Below are 22148 nucleotides of genomic sequence, written 5' to 3'. Positions count from 1 at the left end.
TCTACGTGGCACCAAGGATGGAAGGGGATCCCAATAGAGATGGGAGGGAAGGTAAGGAAGGAAAGGAAGGAAAGGAAGGAAAGAAGGGAAGGAGGAAGGGAAGGAAAGGAAGGAAAGGAAGGAAAGGAAAGGAAAGGAAGGAAAGGAAGGAAAGGGAAGGAAAGGAAGGAAAGGAAGGAAAGGAAGGAAAGGAAAGGAAAGGAAGGAAAAGGAAGGAAAGGAAGGAAAGGAAGGAAAGGAAGGAAAGGAAGGAAAGGAAGGAAAGGAAGGAAAGGAAGGAAAGGAAGGAAAGGAAGGAAAGGAAGGAAAGGAAGGAAAGGAAGGAAGAAGGAAGAAGGAAGGGAGGAAGGAAGGAAAGGAAAGAAAGGAAGGAAAGGAAGGAAAGGAAGGAAAGGAAGGAAGGAAGGAAAGGAAGGAAAGGAAGGAAAGGAAGGAAAGGAAGGAAAGGAAGGAAAGGAAGGAAAGGAAGGAAAGGAAGGAAAGGAAGGAAAGGAAGGAAAGGAAGGAAAGAAGGAAAGGAAGGAAAGGAAGGAAAGGAAGAAAGGAAGGAAAGGAAGGAAAGGAAGGAAAGGAAGAAGGAAGGAAAGGAAGGAAAGGAAGGAAAGGAAGGAAAGGAAGAAAGGAAGAAAGGAAGGAAAGGAAAGGAAAGGAAGGAAAGGAAGGAAAGGAAGGAAAGGAAGGAAAGCGAAGGAAAGTTGGTTTTGTAGAGACAGGAGAAACAAGGGTTTGTTTGTTTTGTGACTATTATAGCACAAAGAAAATCTAATCAAAGTTTGCTTCATTCAACATCAGCTAACTGATGAAAACATCCATACAGCACAAAAAATAGTTCCAAGTACTTCTCAAGAAAGCCTTGACAAAAGAGCTGGCAGGGTCATTGCAGAAATGGATACAACTTTGGAAAAAGTTTTTGAGTTATCAGCACTGATCTGGATTTTCAAAATAAGCATTGCAGCCAACAGGGTAAACTCATTGGAAAATCTGTGTGCTGCACTTTAAGTGCTGTTTACAGCTGTGGACAGTCTGGTCCTAGGAGACAGAAAAGCCATCAGCAAAAGGCTACTGCTGGAGCAGTATGAAATTTAGCCAAAAAGTCTGCTTTTTCCATGAGTGGAGCTAATGCCGGAAAGTTTAAAGAGGACTTATCGCCTTCATCTCTGCTCCATGTGTGAAAACGAGTTATGACCTTCCACCTGCCCACAGCATAGGCAGACTCCCTCTTTCTTTGGTTTTACAATAGTGTTTTCCTAGTTTTTGTACTTGTTTTTCTCTCCTCTGTTGTGGGAAAAACCCACGTGGACAAGAGAGGAAATAACTGGACAATAAAGGGGAAACAATGACACTGACAGCAGTCAGAGCTATAAAAAGCACCAAGTAAACACAAAGGAAAAATATTTTTTCCCCTTCTACCCTTGTTTGTCAAGCCATTAGAGCTGTGACTTATTTTCAGCCAAGGAGGGGAGAAGGCAATGTTTACAGCTGGTGACAGCACTTGCTTTTCAGACTCTGTCCCCTTGAAAAGTCATAACCTCAACCAAGCAAGGACATGAGTATGCCAAGAGCCTACACAGGGGAAACACCTTGGCATACCGCTCTCCAATCACAACTGCTGGGACTCCAACCTAAGGGTTTGCTAGAAGGCTGATAGAGCAAACTTGGACTTCAGCATAAGCTGGCTTGTTTGGGACTGTTAAATCATGCTCAACACCTTAAAAAAGCATTGATACATCTGTACCATTCCTCTTGACCAGGAAAATCAGAAGTTCAGAGAGAACAGAATCACAAGCCTAACAGTCAACAACACTTGGACTCTCTACTGCAGTCTGAATGTGGCAGAACTAGGACTAAATTATGTGCAATAAAAAGGTATTTGAGGGATTTTGTTTGCAGGTCTTCATTAACCTAACAGGGAGCTGAATTAATTTCTAGTACAAGAGTTGACACAAGCCTTTAGGACACTCAAAAGTCATCCGATCCCAGTGATAATCCTTATTCCCCACTGCATTCTTTCCACTTCAGCAGTTTTTCATTTTCTAGGTGCATAACTTGTCACAGGGAATACTCCTACACCACAGGACTTTTCAAGCTCCAACCACTTCTCATAACTATCTACTGCCATGAATCTTGCTTCCCTTCACCCCAGTTCTATCTTAGCTGACTGGTAAGCCTCTAGGTTCTAATTCATCCTAAGGCTGGTTGAGGCACTTGCCACTTCCCTCAATTCAGATGCAAATAACAGTTTCCTGGAGACAGACAGCTGAAGCCTTAAGGCAGGTTACCCACAGGCTCTGGCTGAGAAGCCTAATCCATAGCTTGAGGAGCCCCTCTGGGGCCATCAAGCCATCATGGCACACCACCATGGAGCTACACATTCCAGGATTTTGGCTGCTGAAGTAGAGGAATCTCATCAAGAGAGCGATTACCAGCCAGCTGAAGAGAAAACTACTTAGGGAACAGCTACAAGGCAAAAGGCTCTCTGGGGTGAGTTATGTACAGTGCAAGCTCAGTTTGACCCACTTTCCTTGGTTGTGGTACTCCTTTACTCACAGTAAGAAACAAATTTTAATCTCTTCCTCAGACCTGCAAGGAAAACTCAACTATGACTACAGTGCATATGGATCTTGGTATTCCAAGTCAGGTAGGAATTCCCTGATGTGGGAAGCCAGTGTGCCTCTCTCTCCTCATAGTTATGCTACTGCACAGTGACAGTGCTTGAGAGACAGTGATCCTAACACAGGTAATGGAAAGGCAATGCAAGTGAAGTCTTTAGGAAACAAAAGCTGCTAGAGAAAAAAAGGCAGATGGAAAAAAACAGAATGAGATGGCCTACAACTTGTGGGAGAAGAGTGGCAAGAACAGGAAGGCCAAGAGGAAGAACACTGTTCCCCTTGCTTGCTTACTTGCCTTTTTAATCTGCTGGAGTTCTGCTTTTGATCATGATGCACAATGAAATCAAACATGTATATCCAATCCAGCACAGTCTAATAACATCCACAATCCATCTCACTTCTCCCAGCTTCTATTTAAGAGATTCCTCCCAGTGCAGCAGTGCAGAAATCATGTTTGGAAAACAGTAAATATCAGAGCATCATACAGAGAATAACAAAGCAGTGGCTGTTTGCTTTCATTAATCAAAGCTGCTCTCTCCACATACACAAAGCTTGTTTTCTCTGGGGAACAAAGAAGTCACAGCACACTAGGAGGAAACAATAGAGTAAGGAAAAACAACAACAGCTGGCAGAAACAAAGTGTTTTCTTTCCTGTTGGAAGAGTAAAGCCTCTTGGTTTTGACTTCTAATTTTTTTTTAACTTTCCCCCTCAAACAGGAATAAATTGGGACTTGGCTTACCCTAAGTCCTGGAAGAGGAAGGAGGAGAAGCAACATATTTTGATGAAAAAACCATGTCACAGTGTGCAAAGGTGAGACTCTCCACTGCAGCAACAGCTATAGCCTTGCAGAGGAACTGGCAGTTCTGGCACAGAAAGCAATCTCTGAAGGTGCTGATGTAACTCCAGTAAGGGCTCTCTGAAGAGCCTCCTGGGTTCCCTCTTGCTAGGAACAAGCTTACAGCACTCTTAATGCACTGACAGAAAACACCATCCTCTTTGCAGTGAGGAGTGTGAAGAAAAGCAGAAGCTGTCAGCTTGAAGAGATTACATTTGCAGCAAAAGGCTCTTTTAATTTGTCCTCTTTGCATTTGCTAGTCCAGGACTGACCCCACTGTAGGAACCCTAATTCTTAAAAAAACCCCCACTAATTATTTTTGCAGGAATGCAGCTAGTCACCAGCTAATGCTTGTAACAAAGTGTTACAGGGGAGACACCTTCTCTGGAGATTGCTGCTGTAAGAAATCATCAATAAACCTTTGTGAAGCACCAACATTCAGTTTTAGATGCTGATAATTTGAACGGTGTTAGGCACAGATAGATCTGTATCAGTGATTCTCAAAGACCTGGATTCAATACAGAAAGCTTTTCCCTCATCAGGCTTGTTAGATTTGTTTGAAACACTAAAGGAGAAAAGCCATTAAGTCAGATTCCCAAGTGCCTTTCTCAGGGACCTTTGCTTCCAAACCCATGAATCACTAGCAGCATCTAGTGGCTACAATAAATCAAACAGATTTTCAGGTTGACTCTGGCATGAAATACAGGCAAATCAGTTCTAAATGATGTTTTTTAGCTTATTAACATGACTACCTTGAATTACAGCAACGCCAGTGTTGGAGAGATTCTCTCAGATACTCATGCTATTACCGTAAGCCAAGGAACTCCTCCCGCCTGCATCAATCTGGATTCACCCCCAAGGACAAAACAGGTAGACTCCGCCATCATCACAGCCTCTGCTACAGTGATCTGAGCATGGTAGCAAGAACCTACATTTCCACAAGGCTGGAGAGCATCAGGAAGTTCCCAGAAGCAGCATACCAAGTTCACATGGCATGCAGGAGCATAACCGGGGAGACACATGCTCACAGAGCCTAAGAATAACTTTACACAGCAAGAGAGCACCACAAGCTGCTACACCAGGTCAGAGGGAGGAACAGAATAAAAGTCAGAGCAACTGAAGATCAGGTCCTCCCACCTGCTGCTGTTCTGACAGCCCCTCAAAGGGCAGAATGCATGGTACAGCTGGGACAACTACAAAATATAAAATAGGTTACAATAAAAAAGGAGATGAAGAAGACAGAAATCCCCATGAATTCCCAGCTACCGCAGCAACTTCTTTTTACTGTCAAGGAAAAGAAACTAAAGCAAACAGAACATACAGATACTTTTATTGCTCACCTTTTATACAACAGCACACCTTCAGCCATTTTCTTTCACAGCTTTTTGACAATGTTTATGTACACAAAAAACCCAGCAAGAAGCATTATGTGGCTTTCAGTAAAGAAAAAAACCCAAACATTAGAACACCAAACTCAGCCAGGTTTTGTTTTCTGCAGCAATAATAAAAGGGCTTCCTCCAGGCAGGAACTAATCTTCCCAGGCCGTAGTGCATTTCTTTAAAAAGACAACCCCCAAAACAAATTGCCCTAGATTTGCTGAGCCAGTGGTATTTAACTTGTAAATAAAATAAACTTCAGTTTGTCATTTCTTCTAGCTGATTTCAAGTAAAAATTAGGTTTGAAGGAGGAGCAACTTGTTTTGGATGGATGCAGGTCAGTTTGAATTGCTACACCTAACTACAGGCCTACACACACTATCGGTTCACAATTTAGCTTAGTTTGAAATGATCTTTGCAGATTTTGGCGGCGGTCAGTCTTCATTGTTGAGCAGGTGGGAAAACGTGGTTTAGCAGGAGATAAGGCTACTGAACATGGCATCCACAGTAGAGCTCAGATAACACAAAACCCCGTTTGTCAGAGGAGTCCCTGTGCGCACACATGCGCTGTAACAGCATCGTGACTGAAACAAGAGGTCAGCAAGAAGAAAAGCAACACTCCAGACTGGTTTAGAACATGTAACTCAACAATGATTTGGGGGGAAAAACGCAGAAGTTCTACTGTGTACTATAATAGACAAATGTGACAGGTCTTGGTATTTCTCCAAATCAAAACAGAAGGCAAACACAGCAGGCATATTTAGAACAAAAGTGTTTTGAGCAGAGGGAACCAGTCCAACATCCAAAAAGCATGGCTATTAGTTGATGTTTAGGGTGCAGGGGGTAGTGACAATGTCTTTCATTCAGACAGGTAGAGGTGGGTGGGGAGGAGAGGTCTACACAAAGTTGTGCTTTGCTCTATGCAAAACATCCCACCCAAAGAGATTCTACCTGCTGTGTACAAACCTGTACTAATTCAAGCAGCATTTAAGTCAGGCCTCTCAAACCAGGTTTCTATTATGTGAGCTCTGCTGAAGTGTAAATTCTTTAGCAGCCTCAGCTGGTGAAGTGTCTTCCCTGTCCAAAGCCAGACTGATTATACTGATAACCTCCATGCTGGAAGTGCTGTTCAAACTGCCCTCCTTGATTAAAGTTCTGTCCACCTCTGCCCCCCCAGCCGCCTCCCTGACCTCCTCGGCCACCGCGACCGCCACGGCCACCCCTCCCTCCTCCACGCCCACCCCCTCGGTCACTGTGGGACCCACCATCTTGATATCTGTTGTCTTGCTGGTAACCACCACCACCACCCCCTTGGTAGCCACTTCCAGAATAAGAAGACGACTGGTAGCCACCATAGCCTCCTCCTTGGTAGCCACCACCACCATGGTAGCCACCTGTTTGAAAACCTGCATCTCTGTAGTTACTCTCCCTGTAGCCACCATCCTGGTAGCCACCACTTCCGCCATCTGTCCAGCCTCCTTGCAGCTTGTTTCCTCTTCCTCCTCCTCTGCCGCCATGATCATAACCACCACGTCCTCCTCGTCCCCCTCGATCATGGCTTCCTTGTTCATGACCTCCTCGCCCTCCGTATGATGAGTCATAGCCTCCTCTTCCTCCTCGGTCATGACCCCCGTGGTCATAACCTCCCCGCCCTCCATAGGAAGAGTCATAGCCACCTCTACCTCCTCTGCCACCGCCTTGCTGCGAGCCACCCTCTGGTCTTTTCTGCCACGGTGGCATCTCAGGAGGTGGAGGTTCAATTTCATTGGGCCTTCCTCCTCTGTCAGGCACTCTGCCCATTAGCACCTGCAAAGGGAAAGGGAAAACTGCCATAGGAGTTGTGACACCTCCCACAAGAGCCACATTTACTGAGACACACCACAGACAGCACCCACTCCAAGGTTTTTACATCCAGGCAAATTTTGTGTGTTTGAAAGTGACAGACCTCTGTGTCCAGTTAATAAAATTTAAACAGGGATCATCTAGCACTTGAAGCACTGCGAACAAGACAAGTCAGGAGACCTGTGCTTTGTGTTCAAACAGCAGGCACACCACCATGGGCAGCACCAACACAGTCTTTCACTTAACTCTTTATTACTGCAGAGTGCTTAACTCAAATAAGCACAAGTACAACGTAACACACCCTCTCTCCTAACTAGTGCTCTGAGTTCCTGTAGAAGCCATTGACTTGGTAAATAAAGAGCAAAAAATTCCATTTTTCAGTGAGGATATGCAGAAACTTAACAACAGACAGGTGTGAGACAGCACTGATCAGAGTGGAACAAGACTCTAGAGATCTCTACCTGTCTAAGGATGGTGTGACTTTAAAAATTTAGCAAGGCAAAATGGGACAGGACATTTGTACTGCTTGAAGTATTGAAGCAATATAACAAAGGAACTTCAATGGAAGTAGGCTACTTTGCTATTTCATGCTACTGTCCTGGAAAACATTTAACATTAATAATGGAGATAAGTTAACAGATTATACATCAGCAGCAGAGCAGTACTGCATTCCTGCTGAAACATACATACAGTCTGGTGATAGGGTCAACCTGTCTTACTACTTAATTTCTTTCACACCAACAACACTAAAAAGGTGCATGAATTATTTGGGTTGGATGGGCTGTGTCCAAATCAACACTATTCCCTCCTAAATTAATTAAAACTTGACCAGAGGTACAGTTGGTACTCAAAAGGCAGAAGAGCATGCACCCATCCCCACAATTTTAAAGCACCAAGTATGCTGCTGTACATAGCTACTGAGCTGCAAGTTCAGCACGAATATTTTTATGAGCCTATTACTCTTGTAAAATCGTAACTTTTGAAACAAGGCAAACTGTTTTGTCTACGTCACGTTTCTCCTATGTCATTATTAGAACTACACTCTTGATTGTAATCTATTTGTGTACCCAGGGCAATCTAATTTGTGGGACCCTTGCCTTGTGATCTTAGAGTTATCATGTAGATATTATTTTAGACATGGTGGCAGAATCAGGTAGCAGTAGAGTAATGACTTTTGTAATTCTGGCAAGACAGAGCAGGCCTACTCCCACTGTAAGCAATCCAAGCTATTTCAGCAATTTTTACTGCCCCAAAGAAGGGACACTGTGAACCTCAAAAGCTGAAACTGCACTATCCACTGACGCATTATCTGCAATACATAAACACCAAGTTTCTTATCCTGTATTTCCAAATTCCACTTACAATCTTGGAAAAAAAAATAGGATTTATTACTACATTCAAATTACTTAAATACTCCTAAAAGAACAAGACATTTGTTCACCAAAGGTACCTTATTAATGGCACATGCCGTCTTCTCTCGGATGGATCCACTGCTTGTTCTCATAATCTTTGACAGATCCTGCCGAGCTGCCAAGAGATTTGCAATTGATATAGTGCACTTAGTAGATAAGAGGGCACGTTTTGGCTGGTAGACTTTAGCCAGTTTTTCTGTTTGACTCTGTTGGAGCAAAGAAAAATAAAACCCAGTCAGTTAAAGCACTGGGACATCTCATGAAAAAAAAAAAATCAAATCAGAACTGAATAACAAGACACTACTGCAAATAGAACTAAAAGTTAATATAAAATCAGTGAAAACCACTTTATAACTGAGGATTACTTCAATCAAACTAGCATTTGTCACAATAATTTCTTAAGTAAACAGGAAACAATTCTGACTGAAATGCCAAGACACCAATGAGCTGACAACTTCAACAACATACACATCAGACTGTATTACTTCCAGGCAGTCAAACACAGAATAGAAGTGTGCCATATAGTTACATGAATTATTGCTAAAATCCAGAAGACACTGAAAGCGAAACATCTGTGTTTAGCCTCCAGACCCCCTTCTGTGCCTTCACCCTGACCTGCACTCATTCCAGCAGGGCCAGCATCACCCCATCTCCAGCACTTATCAGGAGAAAAAGGTCCTGTTAACTCATTTCACTCCTCATTCCAGTCAGCTTCTTCACAAAGACAAGGTACCAAGAGGCCTGGCAGAGCTAGAAATTATATCCTACACTCAACTTTGCTTTGTATGCAATGTCTCTTCCTCTACTGCCTTTCAGCATTAACCACTCCAGCTGTCTTGAACACTTCAAAAGTTTTCCAGCTGAGACACAGGAGAAATATGTCCTACCACACATGAGTTACTACACAAGTTACATCTCTCTTCAGTTAGCAACAGAGTATAGTGTGTGATGCAGTTTAGATAAACAGATTGCCATCTGAATGCAGATGATGGCAGTGGGGACAGGCAAACCAGGTTTCCCAATATATCTTAACAGTGCAAAAACTTAGAAGCACATTTTAAAATCCTAAAAAAATCTTGTTTTCCATCCAAAGGCAGAAAACTGGAATATGGCACTGGCTAAAGGCAGGAGAAGCAAAAGTACTCACCAGTGTGTTTTTCTAGTGCTAGTGTGTTTTTCCCTGCTAAGTTTGACTGAGCTCTGAGCACAATATTTTGGTCCTATGACACTGTTTTAGGTGAAACTTGAAATTTTAACTTTAAAAAATCCCTAATAATAGACTGCAAGGGGTATTTTTCCCTGGTGCTTCCACTATCTGGAGAAGTGGCTATTTAGTCATACGATTATACTCTGATACTTTTCAAATAAAAAAGAAAATTATCATCTTGCTAAAAGTTACTGTTAAAACAAACTCTTCTGTGTATCTGGAATACTACAGCAACATTCTCCAAATTTGTATTGTTATGCTTCTAAAAAAATTTTGCATTTTAATAGATATAAATGCATATCCACAATTTGTATGTTTTGTGAAAACATTTTGTGTAGCGAGTCAAGTTCAAAAGTATCTGAGAATTCCTAGGAAAAAACACAAAACCACATGGATAAAGATGCCAAAGCTGTAACACAATTAGAAATCCCTGTTCTTAAAACATAATTCACACTTTTGCTCATTTTTATTCACTATTGAAATATTTAAACAGTCAGCTAGTTCTTCAGTCATCTACTAAAAAGCCTGAAGAATACAAGGTTTAATAGAGAGTACACCAGTAGAAGTCCTACTCAGATGATGAAACAAAATGGGACAGGTCACTGCTTATTATTGAAGTATAGCTGATTTTTGAAAAAGCACTTATCAAGAAAAAACACTCAATGATTCTATGTGTCACAGTTTAGCACTAATAACTGTCTCAAACACTGTCAGCAGTATACTTAACACCATGTTAGCAGATTAGCAGAGCTGGTTTAGTCCTGAAAAATAAATTATATGTACTAGTTTTTTAAATCCTGTAATTTCTGAGACACAGAAAATAGGGAAATCATGTAATTATTTCTAAAAGCAGAATATGTATCATGTACTCAAGGGAGAACAGATCTCATGTCACAGCCACTTGCATGGTTCAAAGACAAAAGAAGCACATAAAGCATTACCCTGCCTATAAGGTAAGAACAAGTAGTGACTTAGCAGCTTTTCTCATGTGCACCTGAGGAGTTGTGATTGCAGACACACTTAAGAGTTAAAGAAATCTGATTGCACAAAGCAAGATAAGGGATAGTCAACAGGAAGATGCTTTTCTACCATCACACAAGACACAACACTTAATGGTTCACATCGTACTCTGAACATAGGTGGATCAGTAATCTCTACTTTCTCCAGTGGCTTTGGAGTGTAGCTACACACAGTCTGACTTCTCATTTTACAGACTGATTTAAAATCCGACAGTTTTAAGTAAAATATTTTTACTTATCTTCCATAGTCATAAACTTCTTTAGAAACTCAAAACAAAACCAGACAACTCCTGTGATTATTTTTGACTCATGAAAGACAAAACAATGATGCAGCTTTGCAGAGATACTTATTATAAAGGGTTAACCATTAACCAGGACTTCACAGCAAGCTGTCTGTACCTTAGCTCTGTCTGACCAGCCGAAGGATTGCACAGTAACATCCAAACGTTTGACTAACAGTTTTCTTCGGACTTCGTATTCGTTGGCTATGGCTTGATTAATTGCTTCAATTTTTTCCTGAAACAAAAATTTGCAAACAATCTATAGATTAAAGTGTTTCTACTTCATAAACTATGTGGATGGAAGAGAGTATCACACAGAGATAATATGCGTGGCTTAAGATTGCCATTATCTACCTTGTCAAATGGACTCACAGCCAAGCTGTGCCTGCTAATGTCATGTTCCTGAAACTTCCAAGGCTCATCTTCAGCCTTCTACTATTTTTAACAACACAAAAACTGCACACACTGCTGAGGCACTTCTCAACATCCACCAGGACAAAGAAACAAAGGGGAGAAGATACTACAGGCAACAATTTGAAGCAATGGTATATGTAACTCCTAAGAAACAGGATGTTCGTGCCTTTTAAAAAGTAGAAAGCTTAAGGATAAAGAGAGAGCAAAGATAAAGGACTAAAAGTAACCACAGTACTGTAAGAGGATCTTGATTAAAGCACACTCTGCATACAGCCAAAACAACAAAGTGCTCTACAGGAAAAAGTCATCATGAGAAACAGGTGGTAGCAGACAGTGGCTTAGGTAGAGCAGCAGGTAAGATATACACCATTAGAGTATATTTATATTTATGTATATTTAGAGGCCTCGCTGGAGGGAGGGCACCTTTCACTCTCAACAATACAAGCACTGAAGGAAGCTGACTGCTGGGGGAAGATGTGCTTCAGCCTTAAGTTAGAGAGACAAGAGAGACCTGACAGCTTTGAGCTTGGTGCAGCAGCAATGACTAAACCAGGCACCATGCTCCTCCAGCAGGTGACAAATCCCAGCTGGAGAAGATCACAGCTCTGCAGCCTGGGTGTACAATGTCTCTCCCACCTCCTACCGGCATACTCACTGCCTCTTGGAGAGGCTATGAAGGAAGCAGACTACTCCAAGTGACAAAAAGAGGGGGACATTATGAACAGCTTAGCTAAAAAGAAGCCCCAGAAGCAGACATGACACCATATCAGCAGGACTAGGTCACACAGACAGTGCTGGTAAAGAGCAGAAGGAGAAGGTTTAAGCTACTGCACAAGCATGCTGGTCAGCACCACCACAGTAGGGTCTCTCATTTTGGAAAGGTTTAGCCTGCACCTGGACCTAGAGATTCATGAGTCTAAGATCTTCTCAGTTGCTGTACATTTATTGCACCAACATATACATTATACTGCAAGAAATTATCTTCTTGTCTTCAGAAAGAGAAAAATCATTTTGCAACACACAGAATCAGGATCGATACTTTGTACACTTGGAAAAGGGAAATGGGCTCTAATACCTGCAACTACTCACCCAGTGAGCTGGTCCCAGTTGTTTCTTTAATAAAGGTTTTCCAACATGATTAGGTGGAACCTTTGCTAGAGTTTCCTTCAGCTGTTAGGAGACATATCAAAATATAAGCTTTGGCTAAAAAAATTAGTTTTTCAAGATTCTAATTAAAGGAGAGGACTACTGGTCAGTGAAAGGCATGACACAGCAACCTCCAATACCAAGTTATTTTCTCTGGAACAGAGAGAGAAAAAGCACACTTCTTTTGGAAAGCAACTGTTTTTAGATTTCTGGTAGTCTCAGCTATAATTATTTAAAAATTAAGAGAAGGGACTATAGAATAGATCAGCAGTAAAAACAAAGACACCATGAAGTACTGCTGCTCTTGAAGCCATAGGGATTATTCTACACATCATCTCACAATCCAGAAAAGAACCCATGTTTGTATCAAAAAGCTTATTTTAAGATGACGTAAAATGTCCCATGATCCAAAGAAGGACCCCTCTTTACAATCAAAAGGAGAAAAATCTTTAGTATGAAATTTTAACTCTATCTTGCATTTTAGGAGTTTGGACACAAATTATCTATCCAATCTCAAAATTTCTTAGGACTTCAAGGGGGAAGAAATGGAGTGGCAGTGACAAAAACTTCCAAAGTAGTTTGGAAAAAAACACCAACCTGTTCATTCCAGCATGCGATCTAACACATTCAGTGACCTACTTTTCCAATGATACTGAGCCAAATTTATTTAAGACTTTAAACCTAAGTGCTTTCAAATAGCACTGGTTTGGGGAGCTTTGTAATCACAGAATATTCTGCAATGGAAGGGACCCAAATCTGATCTTTAAAGTTAAGGGTTGTCTTCTGCTGTTCCCTATCTGCTGTTCTGCTCACCCCTATCCTGCAAATTAAGTCACTAAAAGTGATTTAAAAGCTTTCTGTCCCTAACCCTTGGTCTGTGCACTGGACAGTCCATTCCATTTAATTTCTCTGATTTATAACAGTTACTCAGAAGTAAATTTATTTTTTAAAAAAATCACAACAGCCTGGAGAACACACACATGCAAGGAATAAAAATAAATGGAATCACGAGAAATTATGAAGTCTTAGGGAGAAGGTGTTAAGTTTTACTTTTGTTACACCACCTTTTAACCAAAACATCTTTAAAACATTAGGTTCCCATATAAATTTGTTTAGGTGTATTTCTTGAAAAACTTTTCACTTTAACATTCTTCCTGAGGCCTAAGATGAGCATTTTCTATGTCTTCTGAAACAAGTGATGGCATCAAAACCTAGAGCAGTCACCCTGAAAAGCGAAGTTAGCAACAGTCCCTGACTTCATGCCTTGGCATGGAAAAAGCCTTCAAAATAATTTTCAAAATTCTGACTCTTTGTATCTGCATTAAAACACATCAACTCTCCTTCACAATTCAAACACTGGAGTTTCACAAGCGGCAAATCTCACCCAGATAGCAGAACTATTTTCCATCAAAACAATAACATATAAACATTCAAATTTTTCTTCCTTTGGATCTTACTTTTTTTTCAATTCCACTGAAGAACTGGAACATCGTTATGTTGGCAGGAGGCTTGGACATGCCTAAAGCAATACAGATGCCTTTCAGCTCCTGAAAGACTTCACTGCCACCCCCTTCCTGGGCTTTTTTAGGAGGGGCATTCACACACAGCATTCTGGCAGCTTCCAGTTCTGAGATGAGGTATGCTGGGGTAAGAAAAATTAGATTTGACCATCAGATATAAAAGAGTTATTTTAGAGCCAGTGAAAACTCAAGTGCTTACAACCAACAAATGTGCAAAGTGACTGTTTTAGATAGAAGGAGGCATAGAAATTCTGTATCTACATAATTTCTTGTATCTTCAAGATATCTTGTATCTTAAATTTTCTTTTATCTTCAAGAACACTCATATTTACAATTAATGAGTTCAGTGCTAGAAACACAACAAACAGAGGTCAGATTAAGTGCAACCAATTAAAGCCTGGAAAAAATCCCTATGATTCCAGCAAGTATAAATCCCAGAGTTCAACAGAGCACAGCTCTTTTCCTTCAGGTTTTGCCCAGCAAAGACAGGAAATTAGGAACATGGAAACAAGCAGGATGAGGGACTCAGATGTGCATTTAGGGTAGACAAGCAAGCATTTCTTGAAGCCCTAGGAAGCAAGCAAAGTAACAAGTAGAGAGAAGTGAAATGTCAGATGACTCTCCTCTACTTCCCCACAGAAAATGTAGAGTAGAATAATCCCACTGAGAAGTACTATTGAGAATTCATGTTTACAATAACTTCAGAAAGGAAGGCTGTAACTGATGAAATAGAAGCTAGAATGGCTGAAGTTTTCTTCAATATCAGAATTGTAGGAGCCTACCATTACATTCTAACTCCTTCACCAAACAAAAAGAAAAATCAAAATCACAATTTCTGAACACAGTATATGCCCAGAATTTCAGCATCAGGTGTCATTTACAGTGATAAATTTACAATTATATAAACAGCCTTTGTTTGCAGGTGTCACAACATTAAGGTTTGAATTTTTAAAAAAGCACAAGTTTAACAATATTTTTCTCATTAATCATAGTGAGTGACTATAGCAATAACCTACATAAACACCTCTAAAAATAAGAAAAATTGATACTGCAGATACACTTGTGAGCAGGGAAGTAAACCCACAGATATACAAAAGAAGCTTATTATTTATAAAACTGGGACAGATAAAAAGAAAAGAACACAGCATTTTAATGATCTCTGGAATGTCATCTCCTCAAGATACAGAATACCTTACAAATAAAAAAATTCTTAGAATATGTAAAACAATGAAGCATCCTTTTTAGGTTCTTTCAGTAATACTTTATACGGGTTTTTCTTACATTAAGATTTCAATTATTTACACTCTTTTCAGGCCTATTGAGAAGGAAACTAGCAGGAGAATTTTCTTCCAAAAATTTAGAGATACATTTAAGCTATCTTCAACCTCCTCCAACAATGACAGAAACTTTTAAGTCTATCACAAAGATGAATGTTCTTTAGATAGCCATTTTTTTTTTGCACAACTTTTCTGAACCAGTCTGAAACTCTTGTACTTTTTGTTTTGCAGATGCTTGTGCCTAACATTGTATTCTAGTGATGCTGCACATGAGGACATTCAATCCTAATTACTTGGGTTTATTTGGTGCTTTCATCTCCCAGCAATATTGCTACATCTTCCACATGACAAACTGTGCTGCATTTCATTAAAATGTAAAATATCCCGGCCTTTCACTACAGAGGGTTAGCCTGCTTCTCCTGAAGAAAAACTAGTTTTATGGCTCACATACAACAGGATCCCTAATAAGTTCACTTAACACAGCTAAAGAAAGTTATGCTGCTATGGTGGTACACAAAAAAGGAATTTGGCACTACTGCAATTTCACATTTGACAGTAAACACAGCATTCCTGCCAGATGGGATACCAGAGTTCAGCTCCTGAACACGGCCTTATATTACCAAAATGTACATCCCAAAGGACCTCTGGGATAAACTGTGTGTCACAGACAAGCCAAATTTATTGAATAGCTTGGCTTACAGAAAACAAGCTGAAGAGAAGATTGTTTGAGCTACAAACTATTCAAATGAAACAACTACCTCACTTCATCTGACATTTTTAAACATACTATAAGAAATATTCAGATTAAGTCTAATCATCTTTCTCCTACTGTTGAAATACAGGAACCTACTCTGTAAATAATTTGTTATATCTCAGAAGAAGGCAGAAATAAATTTCTGTTTTGAAAAGGTTAAGAATTAGCAGCAACTGAGGAAGCAAATAAAACATTACCTCATCTTGATTTTAAAATTAAGTTACAATTAGCACTACAGTTTCTAACTCAAGCTTATATTTTTTTTTTGTAATGTGAATTAATATCACACACCTTTTACAAATTCAACTACTATTTCTTCTCCTCTAACATTTCATAATGAGAAAAAAAAACAATTTAGCTATTGAAATCTGATGAGTGGAAAAGGAAAGATGTCACCATTGCTAATGTTAATTTCCTTTCAATCAGCAGAAAGCAACAGTGAAGCTATTTACTAAGGATGCTGATCAAAAGAACTGGGAGCTGGGACAAAGCATTCTCTCTTTTGTAACAATTCTGACTGCTGTCAGTGTAGGAAAATGCAAGTTTTGTTGCACCTTGCAAGTCATCACACTGGGAGCCTCTAAAATATGATCCATCTGATGTTAGTGGTCATTTTTACAACCATGCTAAGTAGAGTTCAGGGGCTAAATTCTGGCAGAAGTCTTCAAAAAATTCCCTCTTTGTTGTGCCTTTTAAGAAGTAATAGGACAGGCTTTTTGCTTGTGAATGTCAAAAAGGTTAACATCTAAAAAGGTTAACATTCAAAGTATTCTGCATGATATACTGGGTACGTATTGACTGGTAAACCCGGAAGCATAATACTCTGACACTGTAAATTACAGAAAAAATCATGCATATTTTTAGGTAACTACAGTGTAGTACATTGTGGTAAAGAAACCAGTACCTCATTAAGTGTAAGCAACAATACTACAAATCTTGCAGAAAATCAGGTTTGCTTGCAAGCACCCTTTAAACTTACTAAGCAGCAAGAGACAGTTCTTTTGATTATGAAGGCGTTTTGTCACATCTCCTGATGTTAATGATGCATACGGACAGTTCATTTCAGACAGCAGCCCACTCATTTCAAGCTGAAATTCTTCTGCTTCATTTGGACCTTAGAAAGAAAAGAATAATAATTCATTCTCTGCTAATATATAGAGGGTATGATTAGAATGAATTGGCTATCAAAAAAAAAAAACACTTATTTCGCTCAAGTTGCTATTTAACATTAAGTCCCAATTTAAATGGAGGCCAAGTGCATTTCTTGGGTTCCTCCAAAACACAGCACAACCTATTTGGAACCATGATATGCTCCATTAATGTAAAAATTATGTTTCACTGACAGCTTTTCCAAGCTACACCAGACAGACACTGGCAACTTCTACAATGAAAGGGGACATTCAAAATTATCATGAATAATAAATGTGGCTTATGAATTCCCACTTTTTTCTATTATTTCTCCCTGTAAACTCACATTTGTCAACTGATTTTATTTCATATCAATATCCTTTAAAAATAAGGAAGTCACATAAACCAAACTTTTGACTGATATTTCTGTCAAAAATTACTGAAACTAATCAGAACTTGTTAGGTAAAAAAAACAGTGAGGAGAAATAACATTTTTTTATCTTTTTGAAAGAGACTTTAACCACAAATGTCTGTTACTCCTAAACTCAAGACATACAAAATGAAGGTAGGACTTCACGGTACTCCAGCTAATATGTTTCTGTCACTGTGTTTAAAGAATTTGAGATAGGTGTTGGAAGACTTCTGGATTGTATTTTTACATAAAACTAAAAATAGGAACCTTGCACTACTAGAAGGGGTGAGATACTGTACTGTTACAGAGAAAGAATACGAAATACACTCAAAGAAGAAAGAATTAATATGTCAAAAACAGAGAGAAAGGAAAGTAACAGATGTTGAGGTAAAAGGCAGCAACCTTTGGCCACTGAGTAAATACAAAGCTAAGCTCATAAAGGCATTATGAGTTAATACATAGATATTCAGGAATGTGGGTTATCACACCAATTTAAAAATTGAATCTGTAGATTGCCATGATTAGCTGACCAAAATTAATTTTTTTTTTCCTGAAAGCTACAGTTTGCTTCCTCTACCAAAATGAAAAATAATAATTTTCAGGCTCCTTCTCACAAATTCATAGCAAGCACAGAGTTAATGGAACTAAGAGTAAAAAGAAGATATGGTTACTGTAGTCATGAGAATGTTACCTTGAACAGTAGTATACTGACAACAAAATTACAAATAGAAGCACTGAAATAAAAGTATTCACATGATTTACTTAAAACCCCACTAGCATTAATGTTTCCCTAAATCCATCTAAGAACTTCAAAAAACAATATGGTTGAAAAATTAACAGAAAAAGCTAATTTCAGAAGAAAGACTCTTTGATTGCCACTATTATTTCAACCTCTACTGGCTGTTCATTAGGCAAATTTGAGGTGGAAAAATATCCAAATTCTGGCAGTGTGCAGACAACACTCCCTGGTACAACAGATATGGCCACCCTAATCTCTGTGGCATGCAAGAAAACACACTAAGTGCATGTTTGTGCTGGAGTTATGATTACTTACTGTTGGTTGCCTGCACGTTCTCCTCTAGTTTACAGAAGAGCCGTAACTCAGACACCAACCAAGCGCAGAGTTTGGTGAATTCAGGAGAGCTGGCTCCATGGGAGACTGCCTGAGCCAGCGCTCCTTCGTCCAACAATGGACCTTTGTAACTGAGAGGTAAAACAAAAGCACAGTTTATTAATGTTTGCTGTGACCAGTGTCCTTGGACAGATTTATTTTATGCTATATACATACTGAGAGCTACAACCACAATGCATCTGCAGTGCTGATCTCATGGAACGGTGATTCCTGGACTGAACTGTAGCAAGAACCACACTGAAAACATCAGAGTAAACTCAGAACTTGCGTGCACCTTAACTTACCATCACAGAGACTGTGTCACAAAATATCATCATCAAAGGTTTCCTCCTGTAGAATGTTACCATAAACAGCGGCAACTTCTCTGCCTCCACCTCCTGAAGGTGTTACTGACAATAGACCTATCCAGGGCAACTGCAGTCCCAAGGAATCCTTCCTGAGCTCTCCATGTTGGATAATTACTGCTGAACAAGTGCATCTTTTCTGTCACTTCCTATCACGTGTGAAAGGGCTGCCTTACAAAACAAAGGCTTTGATAGAAATATTACAAAAGTGATCTGCATAACAATATCATCTCTTGAAAAACCAATCTCCCTAAATATACATAAGAAAAATTAATGGAATTGATTCTTTGCATAAGTAAAATAAGCCAAAAATCAGACCTAGTGTAAGAAAGCATGAGTTTATAGATCAGACCTTAGAAAACACAGCTTTCAGGACATCTGTGTACTGATAATCTCTCAAGAGAAGAATGAAGAGTAGGGAGAAGGCTGCCTTATCAACCAGGTAGAAGCACAAGTCAAGAGTTTACCTCAGTATTTTAGGAAAAACATGCATAATATTATTTTGATATACTGCCCCCAAAAGAGACAGACATCCAAGAGTGCTCATAACCAAATGAAATCTCTCTTGAGAACTTCCAGGTAAAGTCACCCACTACCTCACAACAATCCAACGAGTCCAGGCAACTCTTGGCAAACCTCAGCAATAAAAAAACATCTCAAATTGAAATGTAATTCTCCTCATTCTTAATATCACATACAAAGGATTTGGCCTTCACTGTAGTGGCCTGTTACTTCAGCCAAGTAAAATGAAGACGCCACACTCAAAAATAACTTTTACCTCACAAAGCAGTTTGATTGGTGACACAGTTAATCTACTGGCAGCTGGTGGGAAGCTGTAATCTCATGTATTACAACCCTACTGCACGACCACAAGAGGCTAATCAGAGCAAGTTCCAGTCCCATCCCACAGACACCTCAGGCCTACATGTGTAGGTCTGGGAACATCTGGGACTCAGAACAGAAGCATCCTACTTATAGGTCGAAGTAGAAAGGAAGCAATGGCAAGCCCTTTGCTTTGGCAGGACTGGGATTTAAGTCCCTGCTCAGATCTTCTAGAGGCACCTTTTCTGAGCTTTTTCTTTAAGAGAGGCCACATCTTGAGCATGTTATTTCTTATAATTATGGCTTCAGCTACACATCAATCTGGCCAATAATCCAACTTGCAGATTCCTAACTGCAAGCAGCTTTTTCCTTCTGTTTCTACCAATGGCACGTGTTCCAGAGCTATGCTCTCTTTTGGTAACATTGTGCTATCCCATCTGTTTGCTTTTTTAACAGTTCAACAAACTGATGCACAAGACAAGAGGCCACCATCTGAACACCTCGAGCACAATTACAAAAAGAAACAGTTCTCTAACAAGAAATGCTATGAGAAAAAAAAATTAAACCAAGTGATATATTAGGAATATCTTCAGGATCTGATGAGAAAAAATAAGTTGAACCATGAAGACCACAGAGCTACTGCCAAAGCAGAAAGCCTCAAACATCCCAGTCTTTCCAGACACCAAGGATCAGAAGTCCTTTAGACATATGCAATAGTTTTCCCAGTTGTTACCAATACTGCTAGGGTCTCATGTCTTTCATCCTCCAAATTTTCTCTTTTTCACTGTTGTCAATTTTGCTTCATATACCTTACTTGTTCAACTACTTTCACTGTTTGCTTTACTTATTTATGTCAAAAATCTACAACACTTTCTGTCTATAACTGCACAAATCACAACTCCTTCAAGCCACTAGTGTTCTTTTAAACATATGACAGAAAAAAGAAGCCAGTCACAGTATTTTCACTGTGGCAGAGCTGCCTTTTCACATTTCAGTCAGAGAAATACCTGCTAAGACAGAAGCCTATTTGTCAAGCTTTGCAACTATCACCACTAACTTAGCCTGGAAATACAATCTTTGTTGGAGCATAATGACTCTAGCCACAAAGTGATTTATGGGAATGGGGCCAACGTGAGTAAATACAGCTGTTTGCAACCAGAAGAAGTGAAATTGTAGCTGCCCGTCCTCTGAGCTCTCAACAGTTTAGAGACATGGGAGCTTACAGCACTACGTGTTCTCCACGCTCTCCCTTTCATACTTATGCAACCTTTCCTGACTCTGACAAAGTAACAGGTTTATACAGCAAGTTTCATGTGCTATATTACCCTTTAAAAAATGTAAAGAAAAAGAACACTTGCTCATTTGCATTCTTTTTACTCTTCCCCCATTCCCCCAGAAAGTATGAGGCCTGAAAGTTTTCTTATTGTCTGACATATCTCTTTATCCTGTCCCACCCTCAGCTAGGGCCGCTGTGCAGAAGAGAGCAGCAACAGACCAGATGGCATCCAAGAATCAAGGGGATCAGCTCGCACGGAGAAGCGACTCACTCGCCAAGACCGTGCAGCTAAAAGCCAACCCGTCTGCCTTGGGGCATCACCACCAGCCCCGCTCGGGGGCAGCTCTGACGAAAAGAGACCATTCCAGGCGCTGCCCCGGGCCGCGGCCCTCCGAAGCGGAGCGGCCCCGCCTGTGCAGGGCGGACAGCGGCGCTGTGTCCGTGCCGGTGCCGCCCTCTGCTCCCGGCCCACACAGGGAGAGCCCCGAACCCCCAGCCCCGGATACGTACCCCAGGTCCTCCAGCGACTCCAGCACATCGTTCTCCAGGAGCTCGAATTCCATCCTGCGGCGGGGCACGACGGGTGGACCTGCGCGACACGGGACTCAGCGCTACCGGTACTCGCACTCCCACAGACCGCCATTCCCCCCTCCTCCAGCCCATCCCGGCCTCGTGGGGGAGACTCAGCTCTCACCCCCCGCCGTGCGGTGAGGCAGAGCTCCCGGCGCCGCAGCCCCTCTCCCCGCACCGTCCATGCCCGCCCTGCTCCCCGAGCCCCGCGGCCCCACGCACCGCGCTCGCAGCTGCGCCGCCGACTGCCGGGTTGGCATCTCAGGGCGGGGAGCGCGGCGCCGCAGGCCCCCGGCCACCCTCCTCCCGGCTTCTCTAGGGCCGCCCGCCCCAGTGCCTGACCGGCGCCGCCTCCGTCCGCGGCAGTTTCCGCCTATCCGCCGAGGGGAGCGCCTTTGATTAAGTGGGACACGGGCGCGAGGCCGGAGAATGGGCCGTTTTTGTGGGAAAGGAGCCCGGGACGAAAGAAGGCTCTCACTTTTGTGTTCAGGCGCCGGCGCGGGCAGACCCGGAAGCAGGACTCCTCCCTCTCCGCCGCGCAGGAATGTGCTGCGGCGAGCGGCGTCGCGGCAACGGGCGGGGCAGGGAGAGAGGACGGGGCGGCGGAAGGGTCAAACCACTCCAGGGAGCGAGAGTGCGTCCCCACCCTGCAGGACCCCTAGCCACGGCCAGGACCACAAATCCCGGCATGCCTTGCGCGCGGCACAGCCTTTCGCCGGGGGCGCCGGGTGCCGAATAAAATCAATAAACAATAAAATTAACAAATCGAA

At 41.3% G+C, this 22148-nt stretch overlaps 1 protein-coding gene and 1 long non-coding RNA gene across 3 annotated transcripts; one reads left to right on the top strand and one right to left on the bottom strand.

Moving 5' to 3' along the window:
- Positions 1-4758: 4758 nt before the first annotated feature.
- Positions 4759-21655, bottom strand: FAM98A (family with sequence similarity 98 member A). Of its 2 annotated transcripts, XM_059841305.1 has the most exons (9): positions 21601-21654; positions 21319-21397; positions 18289-18437; positions 16674-16808; positions 13601-13785; positions 12087-12167; positions 10702-10818; positions 8115-8282; positions 4759-6628 (listed from the first exon to the last, which is right to left on the bottom strand). In XM_059841305.1, exons 2-9 carry the CDS (start codon positions 21369-21371, stop codon positions 5879-5881), a joined length of 1638 nt encoding a protein of 545 aa, XP_059697288.1. In that variant the 5' UTR covers positions 21372-21397; positions 21601-21654; the 3' UTR covers positions 4759-5878. The 2 variants fall into 2 exon arrangements, with proteins under 2 accessions (XP_059697288.1, XP_059697289.1); XM_059841306.1 differs by lacking the exon at positions 18289-18437 and having other exon boundaries at positions 21601-21655.
- LOC132324807 (uncharacterized) lies at positions 21291-22148 on the top strand. The gene is made up of 2 exons (XR_009485741.1): positions 21291-21425; positions 21869-22148. It is a non-coding gene; the product is annotated as an uncharacterized LOC132324807 (long non-coding RNA).

The sequence above is a fragment of the Haemorhous mexicanus genome, chromosome 3 (genome assembly GCF_027477595.1).
Source record: "Haemorhous mexicanus isolate bHaeMex1 chromosome 3, bHaeMex1.pri, whole genome shotgun sequence".
Classification (NCBI taxonomy): domain Eukaryota; kingdom Metazoa; phylum Chordata; class Aves; order Passeriformes; family Fringillidae; genus Haemorhous; species Haemorhous mexicanus.
Note: the sequence above shows the minus strand (reverse complement) of the source record. Positions and strands in the feature narration are given on the sequence as shown.

Coding starts and splice junctions, on each gene's coding strand:
- FAM98A (XM_059841305.1), bottom strand. CDS start 21,371: ATGGAATTCGAGCTCCTGGAGAACGATGTGCTGGAGTCGCTGGAGGAC. Junction 12,168..13,600: donor TCAGTGGAATTGAAAAAAAA/GTAAGATCCAAA, acceptor GTCTCCTAACAG/CTGAAGGAAACTCTAGCAAA. Junction 6,629..8,114: donor CGGCATGTGCCATTAATAAG/GTACCTTTGGTG, acceptor TTCCCTTTGCAG/GTGCTAATGGGCAGAGTGCC.